This window comes from Mesoplodon mirus (assembly GCF_964341445.2).
Source record: "Mesoplodon mirus genome assembly, chromosome: 7".
NCBI lineage: Eukaryota > Metazoa > Chordata > Mammalia > Artiodactyla > Ziphiidae > Mesoplodon > Mesoplodon mirus.
Window position 1 is genome coordinate 13,986,229 of NC_138983.1, and position 21,009 is coordinate 14,007,237.

A 21,009-nucleotide genomic window follows, 5' to 3' on the forward strand; every position below is an offset into this window, starting at 1 on the left:
TTTGCGTTGTAAGCAAGCTCCCCAGGTGACTGATGCATGTCAGGATTTTTGAACTGCTCTCAATCAATCAGCTGGAGGCTGGAGATGGCTGGTCCTGAGTCCTCACCACATGGCTAGGAACTTCCAGTCCTGTCCCGGGGCTGCAGAGCTTTGGGAGCCAGTCCCTGTAACTATCCAGGGGTGCTGGTCTGGGCAGGGAGGAGCCCAGGAAAATGTGTGTCTCAGTGGCTTCAGAGGAAGCAGCCTGCTCTGGGTCCCTAGGTGGGTGTTACTGCCCAATTCAAGGACCCCTGCCCAATTCAGGGAAGTTGAAGACCACCCGCCTTACCTTCCAGCCTTGGCTGGAAGCTGGTGCTCCTCAGCCTGTCTTGTTCACAGCTGCATCCCCACTGGCCTAACCCTGAGCAGGTACTTAGAAAATGCTTGATGAAACTCTGGCTGAGAGGCTCTGCAACGCTAACACTTCGTGGCCAAAGTCTCTAAAGTTACGGGAACCTGGCCTTGAACCATCTGAGCTTGTTCCCTGAAGGTCCATTCCAGCTATGAGGCACCTTTCCCATGAAAGGCTGAGGACGTGCAGGAGGTAAGCCCCTCTGCCATTATCTGAGGCAGTTCTCCAGGCTTGAGTGGTCCTCTGGCCCCCACTTCCCAGTCCTGCCAGAAAAAAGCTGGAACTTGGCACCAAAAACTCAAACTTGCTCCTTCCCTTCACCCGCTCAATCTAGTGGCTTTAGACTCACCACTTACCAGACACAAGGGACTTTATTCATTTCACATATTTAACTATTAGACACAGAGGAGACGAAGCAGTATTTGAAAGTGAAATTTGTCTTTCCACCCACCCTTCTCCATCTTATGGCTAGTGGCTATTCCTCCAGCAGAAGGCCACCATGGCTGTATCCTCCTAATACTTGCATCACTGGGTGTCACCCTTTACCATGCAAGGTCCTGCATGGTTATGCACGGTCTCCCTCTTCCTGGAGTTGCTGTGAGGAGATGGGGACCGTCAGCAAAAGGCTAAAGCCAAGTCACCTTTCTGGTGGCCTCAGCTCAATCTGCTGTCAGCTTGGGGGCCTGATGAAAGGCTGACAGAGCCAGGAGAGTATAGGCTGTTAACTTGCTAGGGTCACTGCTTAGAACCCCTCTGGCGGGTCTCTGGGCTGGGGCCATTATTTGGCCTTTTCACCAGCAGAGGGCAGCATGGCACGGGGGTGGGAGAGGAGGTGGCCGGGAGTCCCAAGGGCTGGAGGGGAGCAGGGGAGGTGGGGGCGGGGGGCGGGGAGCTGGGTACTGGGCGTTGTAGACAGGACCCTTCAGACTCCTCAAGTCTCGGACTCATCTGTTTCTTCGGTGGAGCCGTCGCTCTCTGCATCCACTTTGCGGGCGTGATGCAGGGGTCTCCAGGGGGAGCCAACCCGGGGAGGGGTCCGGGCAGGCAGGCAGCTGGCCTCTGGACTGGCAGTGACCGAGTTGACCAGGCCTGGGATCTGCGCCAGCCTGAAGAAGGGAAGAAGCCCAGGGGGCAGCGAGGTGCCTCCCGTCCGGAGACCAGGACCTCTGCACTCACTCTTACATGTGGATGAAACCATGGGCTGTATTCCCAAAGGACTCAGGATCCCTCAGGCCTCTGCTGGCCCCCAAACCCCTCCCCGACCGATGGACAAGTGCTGTGTGACCCATGACGGGGCACTACCGTGTCTGACTGAGGTTTTGTCCCCACAAGGGGGCAGCATCTTCCCACCCGACACTTACAGCCGTTCTAGTTCCTCATCCAGAGCTGGGTCGTCCATCAGGTCCCCTTTGTCAGGCAAAGCTCCTAGGAAATAATTGGGGGCACAAAACTTAATCTGAGGATCCTTCACCCGGGCTGCAGTCACACAGCCCCATGCCCAGCAGATGCCTATGTGCCCCTCACCTTCATGTCTGCCTATTCTGCCAACCCTGGGAGAGCTGATCTAAAAGCTTTGGGGGGTTTCCCTGGTGGCGCAGTGGTCGGGAGTCCGCCTGCCGATGCAGGGGACGCGGGTTCGTGCCCCGGTCCGGGAGGATCCCACATGCCGCGGAGCGGCTGGGCCCGTGAGCCATGGCCGCTGAGCCTGCGCGTCCGGAGCCTGTGCTCCGCAGCGGGAGAGGCCACAGCAGTGAGAGGCCCGTGTACTGAAAGAAAAAAAAAAGCTTTGGGGAACAAGTTTAAGAGGTCTGCTAGGGGGGCAGTAAGTCCTAGGTACTGCTGGAAAAATTTAGTGAAGCCCACTGCCTACCCTCCCCAGTCATAGCTACGAGACATCCCCAAACCTCAAGGTCATTGCACACACAGGACGATCTCCTTCCAAGACTAGATGGTGGGTTGTGAGCAGGTACTGAGGGTTTGGTCCTTTCTTGAGGACCCAGTTACTGAGTTGAAAAGGAGTCAGAGACACAGGATACAGCCCAGGCCCCAAAGACCATAAGTTATCTAGTTTTGCCTCTAAATCAGGGTGACCCCACTTTGGAGACAGAATGGTCAAAAACGCTGCCTCAGCCTCTCCAGGGAGGGTCCCAGGGTGAGAAGAGAAGGCGGGGTCAGGATCAGACCAAACTCTCCTCTGCGTGGCCAGAAGCCACCGGGAGGGGAGCTGTCCCTTCTCTGCCACAAATCTCTTTGAGCTGGTTTCCTCAGCTATAAACCAAGGGAAGTAATTTTTGGATACTGGGGAAAGGTGAGAGGAGAGGGTCTAGGATGCTCTTTGGAGCAGTTAACAGTGGGAGGGAAGGTAAAGCTGAAGCCTGCAGATAGATTTTCTTAACAGCAAATTGTTAGAGAAAAGAGCTTCACTGGTGGTCAGAAGCAAGATGTGGCTGCTAACCGTGCTAGTCTCTGGAAAGCCTCAAGCTTAAAACTATCCATCTGGCTCTAGTTCAATTCCTGACTTTTTCAGATGATGCCTCCTGGCCCCTTTTGTTCTAAGTGGTGTTTAAACTATGGTCCGATGGAACCCTCTTGCTGTTTTGTGCCTGTGAGTGGGTGGGGTGCCTTGAGGAGGACTAAGGGAACAGGACAACCCCTCCACGACTGGCTGCACCTGGGGGACCTCAGGTCTCTATTTCATACACTGGAGATGCAGGTGAGGGTAGAGACCATACGCTTCTTTCCGTCTCCCACTTGCCCAACGTTAGTGCTCTGTAAGGGAACTTAAATGAATGACTGTCCTTCTTAAAGACCCAGAAAAAGTGAAGGCATGACGTTAGTCTACGCTGTGACCCAGATGCTACTTAGCTTTTCCTTTTTCTTCCTAGTGGCTGACTTGTGGACAGGAAGGGAGGGTCAGTTACCTAGGAGTGTAAAAGAAAACCTAAGCCAATTCCCCACTCCCTGCCCCCTTACTCTTGACTCCTATTTGCCACATTTGTATTCCTCCTCCAGTTGGTGACCTTGGCTACCAACCTCATTCAGCTGAGGGGTCCCCAGACCCGTGCACTGTGCCTGACTGGACCCTCAGTCAGTCCTGCTGAGGTTTGTGCTCCTGTGCACCCAGGCCACCCCTAGCAGGCTCTCTGTCCTGTAAGATCTAAAGCATCTAGCCCAGCACTTGGGCTGCTGGCATTTAATGAATGTTCAGTTTCCTTCTCTTGACCCCATTCCCGCAACTGGCAAAAGTCTCCTTTTGAGACTCAGGAACCTGGGATCTCAAGCACACCTGGATATCTCTTGAGGAGAGAGACTAATAATAAGAACACCTCTCAAGCTCTGTGGAGATGACAGCCTGGTGGCCCCTCCCCTGGGAGGGCAGCAGGTGTGGGAGGGGGAAGAGGAGGGTGGGTGGGAAGACCAACCAGTGAGAGTAAAACGATGGACAGGAAAAACTGGGCCAGTGCGGGCCTCTCTCCGCCCCCTGCCCCCCTTTTTTTCCACTCCCTTTCAGACTAATAAGATACTTTTTCCAGATGGGAAAAAGGTCTCCCCAGACACACCTTTGCCCTGTTTACAAATGGGATTCAGGTGCCTCTGATACATAAGCTCCAGAGCCACTGATTAAATAGCCCTGTGTCTGCCCAACCTGCAGGCCACTCCCCAAAGCAGAAATGAGGATTCCATGGGAGGGCCTGGGCACGCCTCTGCCATGGAGAGGCTGCTTCATGTTGGGGCAGGACCTCGGGTGGGGAAGGCTCTCCCTCACCACGGGAGGGTGAGAGGCCTCAGAGGGCACATCTTGTGTTATGCACGTTCTGGCTCCCTAGGCCTCAGAGTCTGGCCCTGAGAAGTCAAGGCAGACATGGTGAAGCTGCCTCCCCCTTGGGATTCTGTCCACCAACACGGGCCGGCTCCTATGTGGCTTTACACTGTAGGGGCAGGAGAGGCTGGCCACGGCTAGCTCTGGCTTACCTAGGGCTTGGTTGATCCCATGATGCTTTGAGAGGGCCACGAGGAATCCATAGAAGGTCAGTCTCTGAACGTTGCTTAGGACCTCTTTGACGAGTGCTGGGGGTGGGCAGCTAGAAGGGAGAATACAGATGCCAAATTCAAAGACTAGTGAGTCTGAGTGCCATCTTTTCATCCAAACCTTCAGGCTTAGGGGGATGCCCAAAGCCAAGACCGAGGGATCTGCCTACCCTGGGAGCCCTAAGATGCTGGGGAGCATAGCAGATCTCCAGGAGCAAGGCCTTGACTGTGAACAGAAAGGCTGGCATGTTCCCTAACTGGTGCTTCACTGGCAGGGGTGGGAGTGGGGGAAACGGCGCTGGGCAAGGCCTCCGCTTGGAGGAGACCAAAACTGGCTGCTCTGTCCCCAGAGGGACTTTGTGCTACACAGGACAGCTTAACCCTCCCTTTCTGTAGGGTGAATTCCTCGCACAGTGAATATTTTTTTCCTTCTCTCTAAAAAGCCAAGACCAATCTATCTCCTGGCAAGGAGAAGGGGCCCAGGTTGGTCATCTACAGCTGCTCTTGCCCAGGTGAAAGCAATCCTTCTTGTGAGCCACCTGGGAAGACTTTCAGTCAACAGCCTGGACTGGGGGCAAATGGCACTGTTCTAATTTATACTATGACCATCAGGGGCCTAAAAGCCCTGGGCCAGTCAGAACAGCCTGCTGGAGATCTGTTCTGGGCCAGGAGCCTGCAATCCTGGGGCTGAGGTGGGGTCTGCGTGCCTATTTCTCACCTGTACTTGTGCCGGTCACACAGGTTCTCCAGGCACTGGTAGAACAGTGACGCCTCCACGCCCTCCAGCACGCTGGCCTCGCCCAAGGTAGGCCGCTGGCGGTGCTGCCCACTGGACGATGTCGGCACAATCACCGTATTGGGGTTCTTGCCTGACAGCAGGTCCTGATAGATGGCAGCCACGCTCTCCAGGAATTCTGGGTACAGGGGTAGAGGGGCACAGGTCAGGCGGGGACGACACACTTGGTCCCCTCACAGTGCCCTCCCTTCTCTGTGTGTGAGCTCAGCTCCACACCAGCCTCAGTCCTCAGCACACAGTGTCCTGGGAGCAGGGGCCCTCGGCCTCATGTGACCACTACACTCATGAGAGATGACACTAATATGTGTTTCAGCTCAAATGTCCCCTCCTCTGGCAGTTGTTCCTAGACCAGGTGAGACTCCCTGTGACATCCTTTCATGCACCCTGTACTCCTCTGTAGTGCTTATCCAGTGAGGGGTTTTCTGTGTAACTACTTGTTCACTCTGTCTCCTTGCTGGAATGGAAGATCTTGCATAAAGGCCTGGATCATGCCTTGTCAGCCTTCCTGCCCCAGCACCTAGCACTGTGCCTGGCACATAGAAAATGCTATAAATTTTTTTTTTTTTTTTTTTTTTTTGCGGTACGTGGGCCTCTCACTGTTGTGGCCTCTCCCGTTGCGGAGCACAGGCTCCGGACGCGCAGGCTCAGTGGCCATGGCTCACGGACCCAGCTGCTCCGCGGCATGTGGGATCTTCCCGGACCGGGGCATGAACCCGTGTCCCCTGCATCGGCAGGCGGACTCTCAACCACTGCACCACCAGGGAAGCTCTGCTATAAATATTTTTTTTTAATTTTGAAGGGTGAACGTGTGCACACTCCTGCTGGTAAGCCCCATCTTGCGAGCCACCTGCCTCTCTGACTCAAGAAAGCAGGTGGGAATACCAGTGTGGGAGAGAAAGCTTGCAAGCTGCTAATTTATTAAACATTTGAATTCGTTTTCAAATGTTAGTAGCTGAGCCCTCATAGGTAAGCAGAGACTTATGGCCCATCTCCCCGCTGCTGCTCCATCCTGGGAGCACTGTGAGGAGAGAGCCCCGACAGACAGCCAAGGGAAGAGGGTCTCCACACGTGGCTGCTCCTTCTCTAGGGCCCAAGAAACTTCAGAGAAATGGGAAACAGACGCCTGGAGCTGCTAAGAGCAGGTGGCAAGACCCCAGGCTCCAGCCCCTGCCTGACCAGGCCCTTGGGCCACCATCAGGAAAACAGAATGTGGCGCCTGAGTGAGGCCAGGGCTGGCTGGGGCCACCCGCTGGCGGGAAGGCCACGTCCAGACTCCAAGGACAGCCTTCTGTTTACTGGAAGAGCCCGTTTTAAACAAGTTTGTTTATGGACATAGCCAGCAATTTCTAAATCCAACATTCCATTTGATGTTGCTGTGTGTGAGCTGCTGGGCACTGGTGTTCATTCATCTATTTTTATTCCACCTGAGCCCAGAAGGTATTTAAGGGCACAGCTGGTGAGCACTGGGGGGCAGGGTGGGAGTGTGAGAGAGGACTGGTGTGCGCTTATTAAAAGCTGTGTGGGTGGAAAATGTGTGCTCACACATCTGAGTCAGGGCCCAGGGAGAGACCCCCGATCGCAGTGACACAGCAAAGTGGCTGAGCACACTGGCTGTGGAGTGGGCCCTCTGCAGGTCTGGGCTCCACCCCCATAAGCGCTGTGTCTCTGGCAGCTTTACCTCTGTGAGCTTCTCTCTTAAAGGACATACCTCTCAGGGCTGCTGTAAGGATTAAGGTGCTTAGTGCTATGCCCGGCACACAGTAAGTGTTCGATAGTGAATTTATCGGGTGTTGTTCCAATAGTGTGTATTGTTGTTACTGTCACATCACTTAAACTGATGCGTCGCGCTGCTGGCTAGAAGCACTGTAGTTTCCTATGTCTTGAGGAGGCCGAGGGAGTCGGCTCTGCAGACTGAATCTAGTGATCACCAGCGAGAACTAGACATCCTGCTAGTGGGTGACCGGCTGTGAAGCACTCCGCGGAGGGAGGAGGGGAGAAGTGCATGCGCCGGGCACCCCGATGGAAAGGGCAACAGGGTAGGAGAGGGCACGTGGCCCTGACAGGAGCCACAGGGGTCCTGGGAGGCTCTCACCTGAGTAGTAAAACTGGATCTGGAAGGCAAAAAGGAAATCTGAAAAAGACATCAAGCAGTCCATGGCGTCGTCCATGAGCACAATCCTGAGGGGAAAAGAGAGAGAAAATATGAGAGAATGCGTGTACGTGTGTGTTTGGGGGAGCATTCGAGCGAGCCATTCCTGGGGATCCAGTCTCCCTTGGGACAGCAAGACACTGGGGAGAGGGCTCCCCCAGACAAGGTCCTCCTGGTCATGCCACTTCTCCATCGTTTGGACTCTGTCGCCAAACTGAACTGAAGCGGGAGGCAGTGTCTGTGGCACCAGCTGGAGGATGGGACATGGGTGGGTGCTGACAAGGAGAGGGTGAAGCTGCAACGCAGCCAAGACCCCTTTTCATACCTATAAGCAGTAAACATTTCCATCCTGCAGTGAGGACCATTTAGTTCAGAATAAATACAGCTGATCAGAAAAGGCAAAAAGAACAGCCAAGAGGTTTAAAGGGGTCTTGGCAAGTGGCACTGAGATTTAATAAGCTACCAAGGGCCTTCAGAACGGTTACAGGCATCTCCGTGCTGGGACACAGCTGGCACCAAGAGCAGAGGGTACCGCTTGGGGTCTGCATTTGACAGGGTCCAAGAACACACCCCATCCTGCGGTGCTGCGGGTCCTCCACGCACGCCGTCCGCTCTCACAAGCTGGCCACCTCCTGCTGTCTGCTCTCTCTACCCCTCCGCCTGCGCACTCACCTCGCAGGAAGAAAACCATTTGACCACTAAAGGGCTCAGACCGAGGCCACGTTCATACTCTGCTCAGGGCCTCACTGGACAGGACAGGAAGAGAAGGAAGTTAGCACTCACTGGACTCCATCCATGTGCCAGGCAGGGTGCCAAACTCACCTACTGGTGGGAAGCTGGGCCCCCCATCTGTTTCTTTTCTTTTTTTTTTTTTTTTTTTGACTGTGCTGTGTGGCATGTGGGATCTTAGTTCCCCGACCAGGGATCGAACCCGCACCCCCAGCAGTGGAAGCACAGAGTCCTAACCACTGGACCACCAGGGAAGTACCCACCCCCACCTCCCCATGTGTTTTTGACTGGGTCCTATCTTTCCTTTAAAAACAAAAAACCTTTTATTTTGCTCTCTCGTGCATTTTTCTAACTCTCTCTCCACCTCCCAGGGTCCGAGAATCCCCAGACTGGCAACTGGATCAGCTCCAGAGAGAGCAGGCATTGCTCACCTCTGGGGAAGGGGCCTTAGAGAGAATATAATGTGAGCGGTGCCCCTGGAATTGTGCCAGGCAGCTGCCCTGGTTTCAGGTCTCCCCGAAGAGAGAAATGGTTCCTACCTCTAGTCTTCAGTTGTAATAATGGTAACGATAGAAACAGGCAATACTGACTGAGTACTTACTTCATGGCAGGCACTGTATAAGGTATTTTACTTATATTAATTAAAATTTATTCCCACAACAATCCTATGAGGTAGGTCTTGTTGATTATTCCCATTTTACAGGTGAAGAGATCAAGTCTCAGAGCAGTCAGCTTGCTGAGGTCGCACAGCTGGTGAATTTGCTCTACACATCATGTACTTACTTTCTACTAGGTCTCACTGCCTCTTTTAAAATAAAGATACAGAATATGAACACTTGCACTTTACTTCTTCGTTTATTAGCTGCCTAACTTATCTTTTTTCTTCTCACCTATATCTTAGGGCCTTAACTGTTTCTCATGTATCTCTTGCGGAAGACAAAAGCTGCCTCAACTACCAGAATTCAACATTAAAATTCGAGGCCAGAGTGGGAGGAAGCAATGCTGCCAACGGCCACAGGAGGGCGTCCTGGTCTCTCCGGCAGAGGCTCCTGGGCCCAAGCGTTGAGCCGTTTGCCAAGTAGTTACCCCGTTTCTCATAACCTCAGGCAGGCGAAAGGGAGGAGAGGGGGCACAAAGCCCAGATTCTGATATCTGGAGGGGGAGAGAGAGGCAAGAGAGGCAGAGAGAGGGCAGGTAGCAGGGACTGGGTGGCAGAGACACCCAAACTACAGAGGAAGAGTGAGCTCTCCCAGAGCCCCAGGCTCCGAGGAGGAGCAGGCACCAGCACCTCCAAGTCTTTCCTTCCCAGGCTCACAGGGAAGGAAAAGGCCCCAGAGGAGAGAAGGCAGGGACCTCTCCTTCCTGCCCCACTCCCAGGACAGCTGAGAACCCGAATGGCCTGAAGATAATTGCTAGGGAAGAGTGCCGGGCTGAGAACACTCCCAAGCAGGAAACCACGACGGGAACCAAAGCCTTTGAAGGTGTTACATGGCTTCTCTTGGTTTATCATCAACCTGGGACCTGGTGCTCCTGTTTATCGCAGTTACGTCCATTTACTATTTCTCTCTTTACCTATTTATTCATTCATTTCATACAGATGGTCCCCGACTTACGATGGTTCAACTTAGGTTTTTTGACTTTACAATGGTGTGAAAGCAAGACGAATTTGGTAGAAACCATGTTTCGAATTTTGAATGTTGATCTTTCCCTGGCCTAGCGATGCACAGGACATACTCCCTCGTGATGCTGGGCGGTGGCAGCTCCCGGTCAGCTACACGGTCACCAGGGCGGACACAGACAGCCATTCTGTACCAGACTACCATTCTATTTCTCACTTTCAGTACAGTGTTCAATCAATTACATAAGAGATTCAACACTTTATTATAAAATAGGCTTTGTGTTAGATGATTTTGTTCAACTGTAGGCTGATGTAAGTGTTCTGAGCACATTTAAAATGGGCTGGGCTAAGCCATGACCTTTGGTAGGTTAGGCGTAAAAACGCATTTTTGACTTTTGATATTTTCAACTTACAACAGGTTTATCAGGATGTAACCCCATTGAAAGTCGAGGAAGATCTGTATTGCAATATAATTCAAATACCATAAAATTCGCCCTTTAAAAGTGTACAGTGGTTTTTAGGGCTTCCCTGGTGGCGCAGTGGTTGAGAGTCTGCCTGCTGATGCAGGGGACACGGGTTCGTGCCCCGGTCCGGGAAGATCCCACATGCCACAGAGCGGCTGGGCCCGTGAGCCATGATTGCTGAGCCTGCGCGTCCAGAGCCTGTGCTCCGCAACGGGAGAGGCCACAACAGTGAGAGGCCCGCGTACCACAAAAAAAAAAAAAAAAAAAAGTGTACAGCGTTTTTTAGTATATTCACAAACTTGCACAATCATCACCACTGTTTAATTCCAGAAGTTGTCATTCTTGCTGATCATCATGCTCCTGAGACAGGCCCTGCCACGCCAGGGCTTCCAGCCAATTGCCATAAGCATCTTCCTCTCCCAGCCGCAACAGGACTGGCAGCTGCAAGCAGGGCCCGCCCTTCCAGCCCCAGACCCAGCTGAAGCTTTCTGTCGGCAGCCATTCTTGACTAGGAACGTTAGCTCCCTCTTTTGAGAGGGTGGCAGTCTCCGGGGGAGCAGGGCGACCCTGCGTGTGCTCTGGTTTTGGCCCCTGCTCCTCGGTGGGCTGAGACTCAGATTGGTCAGGAGGCACCAGCAGGCTAGTTGGGGGAGGCAGACGGGCAGCAGGGCCTTTCTTTCTGAGGGACAGGTGGCTGGAATCCCAGCAGCACCTGTGCCTAGGACTGAGGGGTTTTCTTGATTGCAAGCAGTGAGACGGGCTGCCAGAGAAGCCGACTGGATCTCAGCTGTCATTGACAGCAACACTCCTCTGCTCAGCCAGAAACCTGGAATCCTCCTCACATCCTGGAAACTCCCTCCCTTGCCTGCCCCACATCAGTCGATCACCGAGTCTATCAGTCCTCTTCTGGACATTTCTCTTGAATCCGTCTACTTCTTTCCACTTCCACAGCCCCCATCCAATGCCCACCTCCACCTCTTCTTCCTGGACAACGGAATGACCTCCTACCCAGTTTTCTGCAACACTCTTGCCTCCTTCTAATTGAGTATCCATACTGTGGTCGGAAGGATCTTCAAAATGTGAATTTGACCATTTTACAACTCTGTCTGAAACCCTTCATGGGCTTCCCATTGCCCTTAGAGCAAAGTCTCCCACCCTTATCCTGGCTTATGAGCCAGCATGACCTGCCCTCTACCTCCGCTCACCTTTCTAGACTCATCGGAGGCCCCAGGCAGGGTCCCTCATGATGTTCCAGCCACACAGATCCTTCAGTTTTTCCTTCCTCCTGCCCTCCATTCCCTTCTCCTCATCGACCTGATTGATGCCTCCTCACTCTTCGGGGTGCAGCCACAGAGCACCCCTTTGGGAAGGCGAGGGTAGGCCTCCCTGCTCTGGCTTCCACAGTTCTCTGTGACCCCCTCACACTGTTCGTGTTTGTCTTTGCCCCAGGACTGTAAGATCCACCAAGTTGGGCTTCCCTGGTGGCGCAGTGGTTGGGAGTCCGCCTGCCGATGCAGGGGACACGGGTTCGTGCCCCGGTCCGGGAGGATCCCACGTGCCGCGGAGCGGCTGGGCCCGTGAGCCATGGCCGCTGAGCCTGTGCATCTGGAGCCTGTGCTCCGCAGCGGGAGAGGCCGCAACAGTGAGAGGCCCGCGTACCGCAAAAAAAAAAAAAAAAAAAAAAAAATCCACCAAGTTACACCCCTGTCTCTCGGTTTGCTGCCTGACTCAAGCGCCAGCGTGGTGCAGGACACACAGTAGGCACTCGGTAAATATTTGTTGAATGAAGGAAAGAGTGAACAAATGACTAAGAGAGGCTGCGGTACCCTTTTCTTTTCCCCTGGCATGGTGACATCTGGATACTACATTCAGCTCTGGACAGTCCATTTAAGGGGAATAAACTAGAGTCACAGAATAGGGAGGTCAGAGTGGTGGAGTCTGCAAACCAGGATATCAGACAAATGACTGCCTTTAGATCCTTTAGCCTGGAAGAGAAGATGAAGGAGGAAGTGAGGCCGAGGCCCGACTCTTGAAGGGCTGCCTCTGAGGGAGATGTCACAGGGATCTAGAGTTTGGCTCTAGAAGACTTGAAGATGCCCATCTCTGGGACTATGGCTGCTTTGTGAGGGAGTGAGCTGCTTGTTGCTGCAGATATTCAAGCAGAATACTTCCCAAAAGTATGAAAGAGCTCCTTCTAGCTCTGAGAGAGTGTCATCCCAAGGGTGGACAGCACTAACAGCTTCTCCTGTTAATGCGGGTTCTGCTGGGGGGAAAGTTGGCTGTTCAGAGGACCATCGCTGCAGAAAAGTCTGAAAGACTTACAAAAAGGTGCTTTTAGAAACATCATATGCTGCACTGTCCATCTCCAGACTAATGCTCTGACCCATAAAAGTTCTGGGCATCTGGCATTGGAGTCTTGGCAGAACTGTGGGGAAAGGCAGGCAGGAAGCTACAGGTCTGTCTTTGCCTTTGGTGACAGGGACAACCCCAGGCTGTAGGCCCTACAACCCACCGACAGCTGCTTCACCCTGAACTCAAACTTGTCACCAGCCCCAAAGGGCTCAAGAGGAGTTTCTTGAAGACAGGTCATCCACGTGTGCTGTTTTCCAGTTGATGGCAGCTGGCTCAAAATCCCTTCCTGCCAGAGGCCTCCTGCTAGCCTGCCAGCTGCGTCTGACACCTGGAGGAGACAGGCCGCCCCTGCTTTGAAGTGGAGCCAGCAGGAAGCTGCTGCCAACGAGAGTCTGTGCAAATCCATTGGATTGCGGAGGGATCCCTGCCGGCCAGGCCTCAGGACTAGAGAGAGGAACTCTGGGGGAGAAGTAAAGGCACTCTAGTTCAGGCTGGCTCTGAGCAGAACCATGTGAAGGGTGGAGTCCAGGGCAGCGACTGGAATGGAGAAAGAGCACTTGGCAGGGTCTGAGCTACTCCCAAGGGGGCTGGCCGTGCTCTCACTCCCATGCTGACTTCCAACAGCTGGGATGGGCTGGCTGCCTGGAAGTTAAGTGGGTGCCAAGGAAGCAACGGCTTTCAGTCCGAACCTACTGACTTGCCAGCTTCCTATTCCCCCTTAAGGGTCAGTATCTCTGGTCTAGTGGCATGAGCTGTACCTGCTTTTTTTTATGTGTGTTTGCAGTTCTGGGTTAGCAGCCCTGGGATCAAATCCCAGCTCTAGAACTGACTGGCCAAGTTACCTTTTCTTGGGCGAGTTACGTTTTCTCCTGGAGTTTCAGTTTCCTCATCTGTAAAGAGGGGATAATTATAGTTCCTCTTTCACGGGATTCTTGTGAAGACTCAATATGGTGATATACTGTGCCTATTCTATTATTATATACGAGTAATCACTCAAAATAAGTGTTAGCTGCTATCAATAAGTGTTCTAGCTGGTTTCAGGTGATGGAAGAGCTCAAAATAGCAAATAAAAAATATAGCTCAGAGGAAGTAAGTGTTGCCAGCACCCGGCTGGGCAGAGGCTCTCAGGCGGAAACTAGCTATCCTGTTTCAGGTCCACTTTTGGGGGAAGCCAGGCCTAAGCCAGGGCCAGGAAGAACGCTTCCATGAATGCACTTCCTTTGGGAGGTCACACGAGCAGCGTCTTTCATGGGTGCAGCTGAAGCGTGTCTCCGAGTCTGTCTGGGGTCTCGGGACACCTCTGTGGACTATGTCACTATGTCTTAAAATCAGGGCCATGAGTGAAGACGAAACTACACCCTGGCCACCTTCTCCAGGTGTTGTCAAGGTTTCCTGTGACACTTCCTCAGGGTTGCCCCTCTTCTGGACTGTGTCGGAGGCACCCTTGTGCCTCACAAGCTGCCTCCAAGTTCAGGCCCTCAAAGCAGCATGGGCTCTCCCTGGGCTCTGGCCTGCACCTCCAGGGGCTCCCAATCCCACCTGCCCTGTGGTGCCTGAGAAGCTGGATCCAGAGAGTGTGGGAAGCAGCAACAACTAAGGCCTTACTTGGTCAGCGCCATACATCTGTCATTGCATTTTCTTCTCACGTTAATCCTGTGAGGTGAGATCAGCGGATATCTTTACCGAGAACATGGAGGCTCAGAAACCTGACCAGGGTCTCAAGGCAGAAGCAAAAGAGCTGTAATTCAAACACAGGCCCCTCTGACTCTAACCACAGTTCCCAGGCCACTGCAGCTGCTTCCAGTAAGAAGCGGCAATAACACCTCCTGCCGGTGGCGCTGTTCCTCCTCCCACCCTTGGTGTAGAGCCGTGGCCCTCAGGAGGGCTAGAGGCTTAGGTCCGGATGCTGCTTCTTCCCTGCAGACACCGTGAAGGCCCCGCTTGGCCACTTCAGCTCCATTATCCTGGTCTCTCCCAAGAAGCTTTATAGATGGTGGGGGTGGGGGAATGTTCCATGATCGTAGGATTAAAAACCCAAATCCAGTGCATGGCCGGTGAGGCCCTCTCTTCTCCCAGTCCCCAAACTCCTCAAACTCCAGGCCCACTGACTCCCCAGTTCCCCTAGGGCCTCAGTGGAGAAAGAGGGGCTTCTTTCCAGGCTGCTTACTTTCCCTAGACAGCCTTTCCCTCTCCCTGCTCCCTCCCTAAATCCTACCCACCCTTTTCACTTTTTTGCTCTTTTGGCTGCATTGGGTCTTTGTTGCTGTGCCCGGGCTTTCTCTAGTTGCGGTGAGCGGGGGGCTACTCTTCGTTGTGGTGCGCAGGCTTCTCATTGAGGTGGCTTCTCTTGTTGTGGAGCACGGGCTCTAGGCATGCGGGCTCAGTAGTTGTGGCTCGCGGGTTTTAGAGCGCAGGCTCAGTAGTTGTGGTGCACAGGCTTAGTTGCTCCGCGGCATGTGGGATCTTCCCGGACCAGGGCTCGAACCTGTGTTCCCTGCATTGGCAGGAGGATTCTTAACCACTGTGCCACCAGGGAAGTCCCCTTTTCACTTTAAATAAAATATTTAAAACATCAGAAAAATTACACAGACTAAGATAACAAACATTTGTATACCCACTAGCTAACTTCATCAAAACTTCACATTTTGCCACACTTGCTTCAATGTTTAAAAGCTTTGTAAAATATTACACATATTGATTAAAACACCTGACACCTGGACACCCTCCCTCATCCGCTTCCTCTACCTTCCTCCTCAGAGATTGTCACTGGGGCTTGAGGGCTTAGCATTCATTCATTTAAACGTGGGCTTGGCATCCCTCCCATGTTTCCGTACTATATTAACTCACACAAATGTCTACATTGTTAAAATATTATAGAACTTTGTTTTGCTTGTTCTCAAACTCTATGCATCATTTGGTAACTTGACATTTTGAGATATATCAGTGCTGATGCATATATATCTCCCTGCATTCATTTTAGCTGCTGTATAGATTTCCACAGAATGGAGATAACACACTTTGTCCTTTCTACTGCATAGGGACGGGCAGAGGGTTCCATTGGTAGCTATTACAAATAATGCTACATGTCTCCTTATAACCAGGCACACTTCTTGAACTTTTTAAGATGTGCTCAAATTGCTTCAGAGTGATTATACCAATTTACATGACCACTAGCAGTTTATGAGAGTTCCCACTGTCCCACATTCTCACCAATACTTGTATTATCTCACTTTAAAATTTTTGCCAATTTGATGACTGTGAAGTGGTATCTCAATTTAATTGGCATTTCCTTGATACCAGTGAGTTTGGCCACGAAAATATGCCCAAATGTTTATTAGTTGTTAGGGTTTTCTCTTCTACATATTATCTGTTTGTATCTTTGGACTGTTTTTCTACTGAAGTTCTTCATCTTTTTCTTATTGATTTGTAGCAGTTCTTCATAAGCAATTCTTTTTTTTTAAATAGCTTTTAACTCTTTTTAAAAAAAATATTTATTTAATTAGTTAATTTGGCTGCACCAGGTCTTAGTTCCTGCACGCAGGATCTTCATTGCCGCGTGTAGGATCTTTGTTGCGGCATGTGGGATCTTTTTAGTTGTGGTATGCAGGATCTTTAGTTGTGGCATGTAGGATCTAGTTCTCTGACCAGGGATCAAACCCAGGCCCCCTGCATTGGGAGCGCGGAGCCTTAGCCACTGGACCACCAGTGAAGACCCCCTTAAGCCATTCTTGAGACTAAAAAATTCTGCAGACTAATCTGTTGTTAGTTACATATGTAATAAATATCTTCTAGTCACTGGCTTGTCTTTCAACTTTGTTTACAGCATCTTTTGTTGAATAGAAAATTTTAATCTTAATTCTCCGGTAGTCCTGTGGGTTAGGGTTCAGCACTTGCATCGCTGTGGCGAGGGTTCACTTTGCCATCAGGGAATTTGTGCTTCCTAGCAGATACCTCCCCTTTCTCTAGAATGTCAGCTCCACGAGGGCAGGGGCTTGGTTTTGTTCACTGCTCTGTCCTCAGCACCTGGAAGAGTGCCTGGCACAGAACAGGCACTCTCCACGAACACTAACTGAATGATTGAATAAGTGAATGCAATTTTGCTTGTGGTCAGTTTATCAACCTTGGTATAAATCAATGATACTTCAATAAAAAATAAGTAAAATAAAAAATTTTAAACTGGGCTTGGGCTTTAAGAATTTTTATCTTGTTTAAGAATTTTTTAACTACCTGGTGGCCATAAAAATATTTTCTCCTAATCTCTTTTAAGAGTATTACAGTTTTGCATTTTATACTTAGGTCTGTAATCTATGTGAAATTGACTTCTGAATATGGTCTGAAGTACGGATCTAATTTTATTTTATCCTATGCAGATAAACTGTCGACTGAAAAAAAATGCACAACGTGAGAGTTTTGAGTTAAGTTTTTTTTTTTTTTTTTGCTGTACGCGGGCCTCTCACTGTTGTAGCCTCTCCTGTTGCAGAGCGCAGGCTCACCGGCCATGGCTCACGGGCCCAGCTGCTCCACGGCATGTGGGATCTTCCCGGACCGGGGCACGAACCCGTGTCCCCTCTATCGGCAGGCGGACTCTCAACCACTGCGCCACCAGGGAAGCCCATTGAGTTAAGTTTTATTTGGGGCAACATGAGGACTACGGCCTGGGAGATAGCATACCGGATAGCTCTGAGAAACTGCTCTGGAGAGGTAGGGGGGAAGGTCGGTATATATGTGATTTTGGTGAAGGGGATGTACATACAATCCAGCACACATTTCTGCAGAAGGCTCTCGCTAGTCTTGTGAAGTTTACTGCTGGTCACGAGGAGCAGGTGTCTCCATTAATGATTTTAATGCCTTTTTAGGTATGAGGAGATGCAAGAAGTGGGCTCATAAAATCTTCCCTTGAAAATATCTAACTATCTGGGACTTCCCTGGCGGTCCAGTGGTTAAGACTGTGTGCTTCCACTGCAGGGGGCATGGGTTTGATCCCTGGTTGGGGAAGATCCCGCATACAGCGTGGCCAAAAAAAAAAAAAAAATCTAACTATCTGAAGGCCTGTTCTGCCATTTTTTCCCCAGAGCACAGAGCACTTCATTCCTGATCTCCACTCTGAATCCCACTCAGGGTGTGTTGAAGGTCAGCGGCTGTAGTGGCTTAATCCCTGTAGAGGTAGATGGCAAGTCCCAAATTTTTAGCTGGCATTATGATGGCCTTATAATCAGTCCTAGTAGTTGATAGGGCAAATTCATCTCTTATTAATCCTTCAGGTCTCAGATTCAACATCTCTGTTTTATGGACAAGTTTTTCATGATTCCCCAGGTTAGGCTGGGTATCCTGTTTATATGTTCCTATAGCACTTAGCTCTTCATTTATTTAATGTCTGCTGCTCTGTCAGTTTGTAAGTTCTTCCAGGGCTGGAGCAACATTGTCATAGCCCCTCCACAAGCACGACTGGCAATATAACAGGCACTCAATAAATATTTGGTAAATGAAAGAGTGGGGAGGGAAAGGATAGTCTGTTTAGGTGAAAGACCTTTGGGGCAACAGTGACATTGTCAGATGACAGGTCAGATCTGGGGAGGAGATCTATGCAGGATGATATTGCAGAGGAGAGGCATGAAGAAAGAAAGACATCAAGAGAGCATAAAGCTGTATCTTCAGGGCATGGCATGAGGTCTGACAGAGAGTAGATGCTCAGTAAATATTTGAAAAATGAATATAGGAATGAAGTATCACTCCCCACTTACTAATTATAATTATATTCTTTAAAAATAGGTAAGGGAGGGATTTTCCTGGTGGTCCAGTGGTTAAGAATCCGTCTTGCAATGCAGGGGACGCTGGTTTGATCCCTGGTCGGGGAATGAAGATCCCACAGGCCGTGGGGCAGCTGAGCCCATGGGCCACAACTAGCAAGTCCATGCACCACAACTAGAGAAAAGCCTGAGTACCGCAACGAAGAGCTCACATACTAGAACGAAAGATCCTGCGTGCCGCAACTAAGGCCTGATGCAGCCTAAATAAATAAATAAGTAAACAAGCAAACAAATAAATAAATAATAGGTAAGGGAATTCCCTGGCAATCCAGTGGTTAGGACTCTGTGCTCTCATTGCCAAGGGTGCGGGTTCAATCCCTGTTCAGGGAACTAAGATCCCACAAGCCACGCAGTGCAGCCAAAAAAAAAAAAAAAAAAGGCTTTGTGACAGGTATTTTACATACATTATCTCATTAAATCCTAAAATCACTCTATGAGGCAGGTGCTATTATATTTCCATTTTAAAGATGAAGAAATTGAGGCTCAGAGGAGTTGCTCAAGGTCACAAGCCTATGGGTGAAGGAAGTGAGATTTGAACCCAGGGCTGTCTGGCTCCAGCACCTGAGTCCTACACCATTAGGTCATTCAACCTTTGTGATACAGGGACCAGCTGAAAAATGACTCTCTTAAATGGAGGTGACTTGTTAGGTCTAAAACTAGATTCCTTAGGGGAGTTTATGTGCTTTAGAAGCACTATATGTATTCATCATATAACCATGATAAAAGAGCTTTTCCTGTTAAACATATATTACTCACTAGGAAATCTGGCTTTAAGTGAGGGAGAAGTGAGTTAAATAGTGTTTCAGATGACAAGAGTGAGAAGGAAAAGGAATTCCTTTTAAAGCAATCAATTCTAAAATTCCAGAAAGAGATTGGCATGCAATGCTCTAAAGTGGTTCTCAAAGTGTGGTCCCAGACCATGAGCCTCCCCTGAGAACCTATAAGGACTATGGATTCTTGAGCCCCACCTCAGACCCACTGAACTCTGAGTATGGGGCTGGGCCATCGCGGTTTAGTAAGTCCTGCAGGTGATTCTGATTCACACTCAAGTCGGAGAACCACTGCTTTAAATCTTCACCCTTGGAGGGAAGCTTCCCACCCCTGTGTCATTTGGGCCTTGAATGGGTTACAGGTGTGATGGTCCCCCCGGCCCAGGAGGGAGGAGACACAGGCAGTCCTGTCTTTACCCTACTTTTTGTTATATATTATTTTCTGAACTTTGTGAAGGGAAAAAAGGCCAGAAACCACTGCCTTAGGGAACCCAGGAACTTCTCACTTATTTAATTTAATTTTTTAATTGAAGTACAGTTCATTTACAGTGTTGTGCTAATTTCTGCTGTACAGCAAAGTGACTGTTATACACATATATACATTCTTTTTAAATATTTTTTTCCACCATGGTTTATCCCAGGAGGTTGGGTATAGTTCCCTGCACTATACGGTAGGACCTCGTTTTTTATCTATTCTAAATGTAATAGTTTGGGACATCCCTGGTGGCTCAGTGGTTAAGAATCTGCCTGCCAATGCAGGGGACATGGGTTCGATCCCTGGTCCGGGAAGATCCCACATGCCGCAGAACAACCAAGCTCGTGTGCCACAACTACTGAGCCCACATGCCGTAACTACTGAAGGCTGTGCATTCTAGGGCCTGCGTGCCACAACTACTGAGCCCGTGTGCTGCAACTACTGAAGCCTGTGTGCCTAGAGGCCGTATTCCGCAAGAGAAGCCACCGGAATGAGAAGCCCACGCACCGCGATGAAGAGTAGCCCCGGGGCTTCCCTGGTGGCGCAGTGGTTGAGAGTCCGCCTGCCGATGCAGGGGACGTGGGTTTGTGCCCCGGTCCGGGAAGATCCCACATGCCGCGGAGCGGCTGGGTCCGTGAGCCATGGCCACTGAGCCTGCGCGTCCAGAGCCTGTGCTCCACAACGGGAGAGGCCACAACAGTGAGAGGCCCGCGTACCGCAAAAAAAAAAAAAAAAAAAGGAGTAGCCCCGGCTCGCCACAACTAGAGAAAGCCCAATGCAGAAAGCCCAAAGCCAATGAAGACCCAATGCAGCCAAAAAAATAAACAAATAAAACCAAACAAACAAACAAATAAATAAGTGTGATAGTTTGCGTCTACTAACCCCAATCTCCCAGTCCATCCCTCTCCCTCCCCCGCTCCCTCTTGGCAACCACAAATCTGCTCTCTATGTCTGACTTCTCACTTATTTAAAAAAATCTGGTAATAACAATAATACTAACATTACTTTAACAGCAGAAATTATTATTTATTGGATTATATAATGTGTTAAGCAATTTACATATAATTTTTTGTTGAAACCTTACAACCACCCTGAGTTAGTTATTATTATTAGCCCCATTTTACAGATAGGGGAACAGGGCTTGTAGAAGTTAAGAGAGATCCTCAAGGTCATCCAGTTAACAGAGCACAGGTGGTGTGTACACCCATGTCTTTCTAACCCTATGATGCCTGTGCTCTTAAAGGTCAAGGTTAATACGACTGCTTCTAACATTGCTCTGCGCCAGGCATTATTTTAAGCACATTATATGCTTCTTCAATTATTACAACTATGATTATTCCCACTTTACAAGTGAGGAAACTGAGGCTCAAAGAAATTAAATAACTTTCCCAAGGGCACAAGCTGGTAAGTTGTGGAACCAGGATTTGAA

At 50.4% G+C, this 21,009-nt stretch overlaps 1 protein-coding gene across 3 annotated transcripts in view; it reads right to left on the bottom strand.

Moving 5' to 3' along the window:
- Window positions 1–743: 743 nt before the first annotated feature.
- Window positions 744–21,009, bottom strand: part of CSTPP1 (centriolar satellite-associated tubulin polyglutamylase complex regulator 1) — a 199,865-nt gene continuing 179,599 nt past the window's right edge. For all 3 annotated transcript variants that reach the window (XM_082628616.1, XM_082628617.1, XM_082628618.1), the window contains 5 exons: window positions 7,309–7,394; window positions 5,139–5,334; window positions 4,364–4,473; window positions 1,753–1,816; window positions 744–1,497 (listed from right to left, as the gene is read on the bottom strand). In XM_082628616.1, the coding sequence (XP_082484742.1) occupies window positions 1,323–1,497; window positions 1,753–1,816; window positions 4,364–4,473; window positions 5,139–5,334; window positions 7,309–7,394 (631 nt within the window). In that variant the 3' untranslated portion in view covers window positions 744–1,322. The remainder of the gene's footprint in view (window positions 1,498–1,752; window positions 1,817–4,363; window positions 4,474–5,138; window positions 5,335–7,308; window positions 7,395–21,009) is intronic.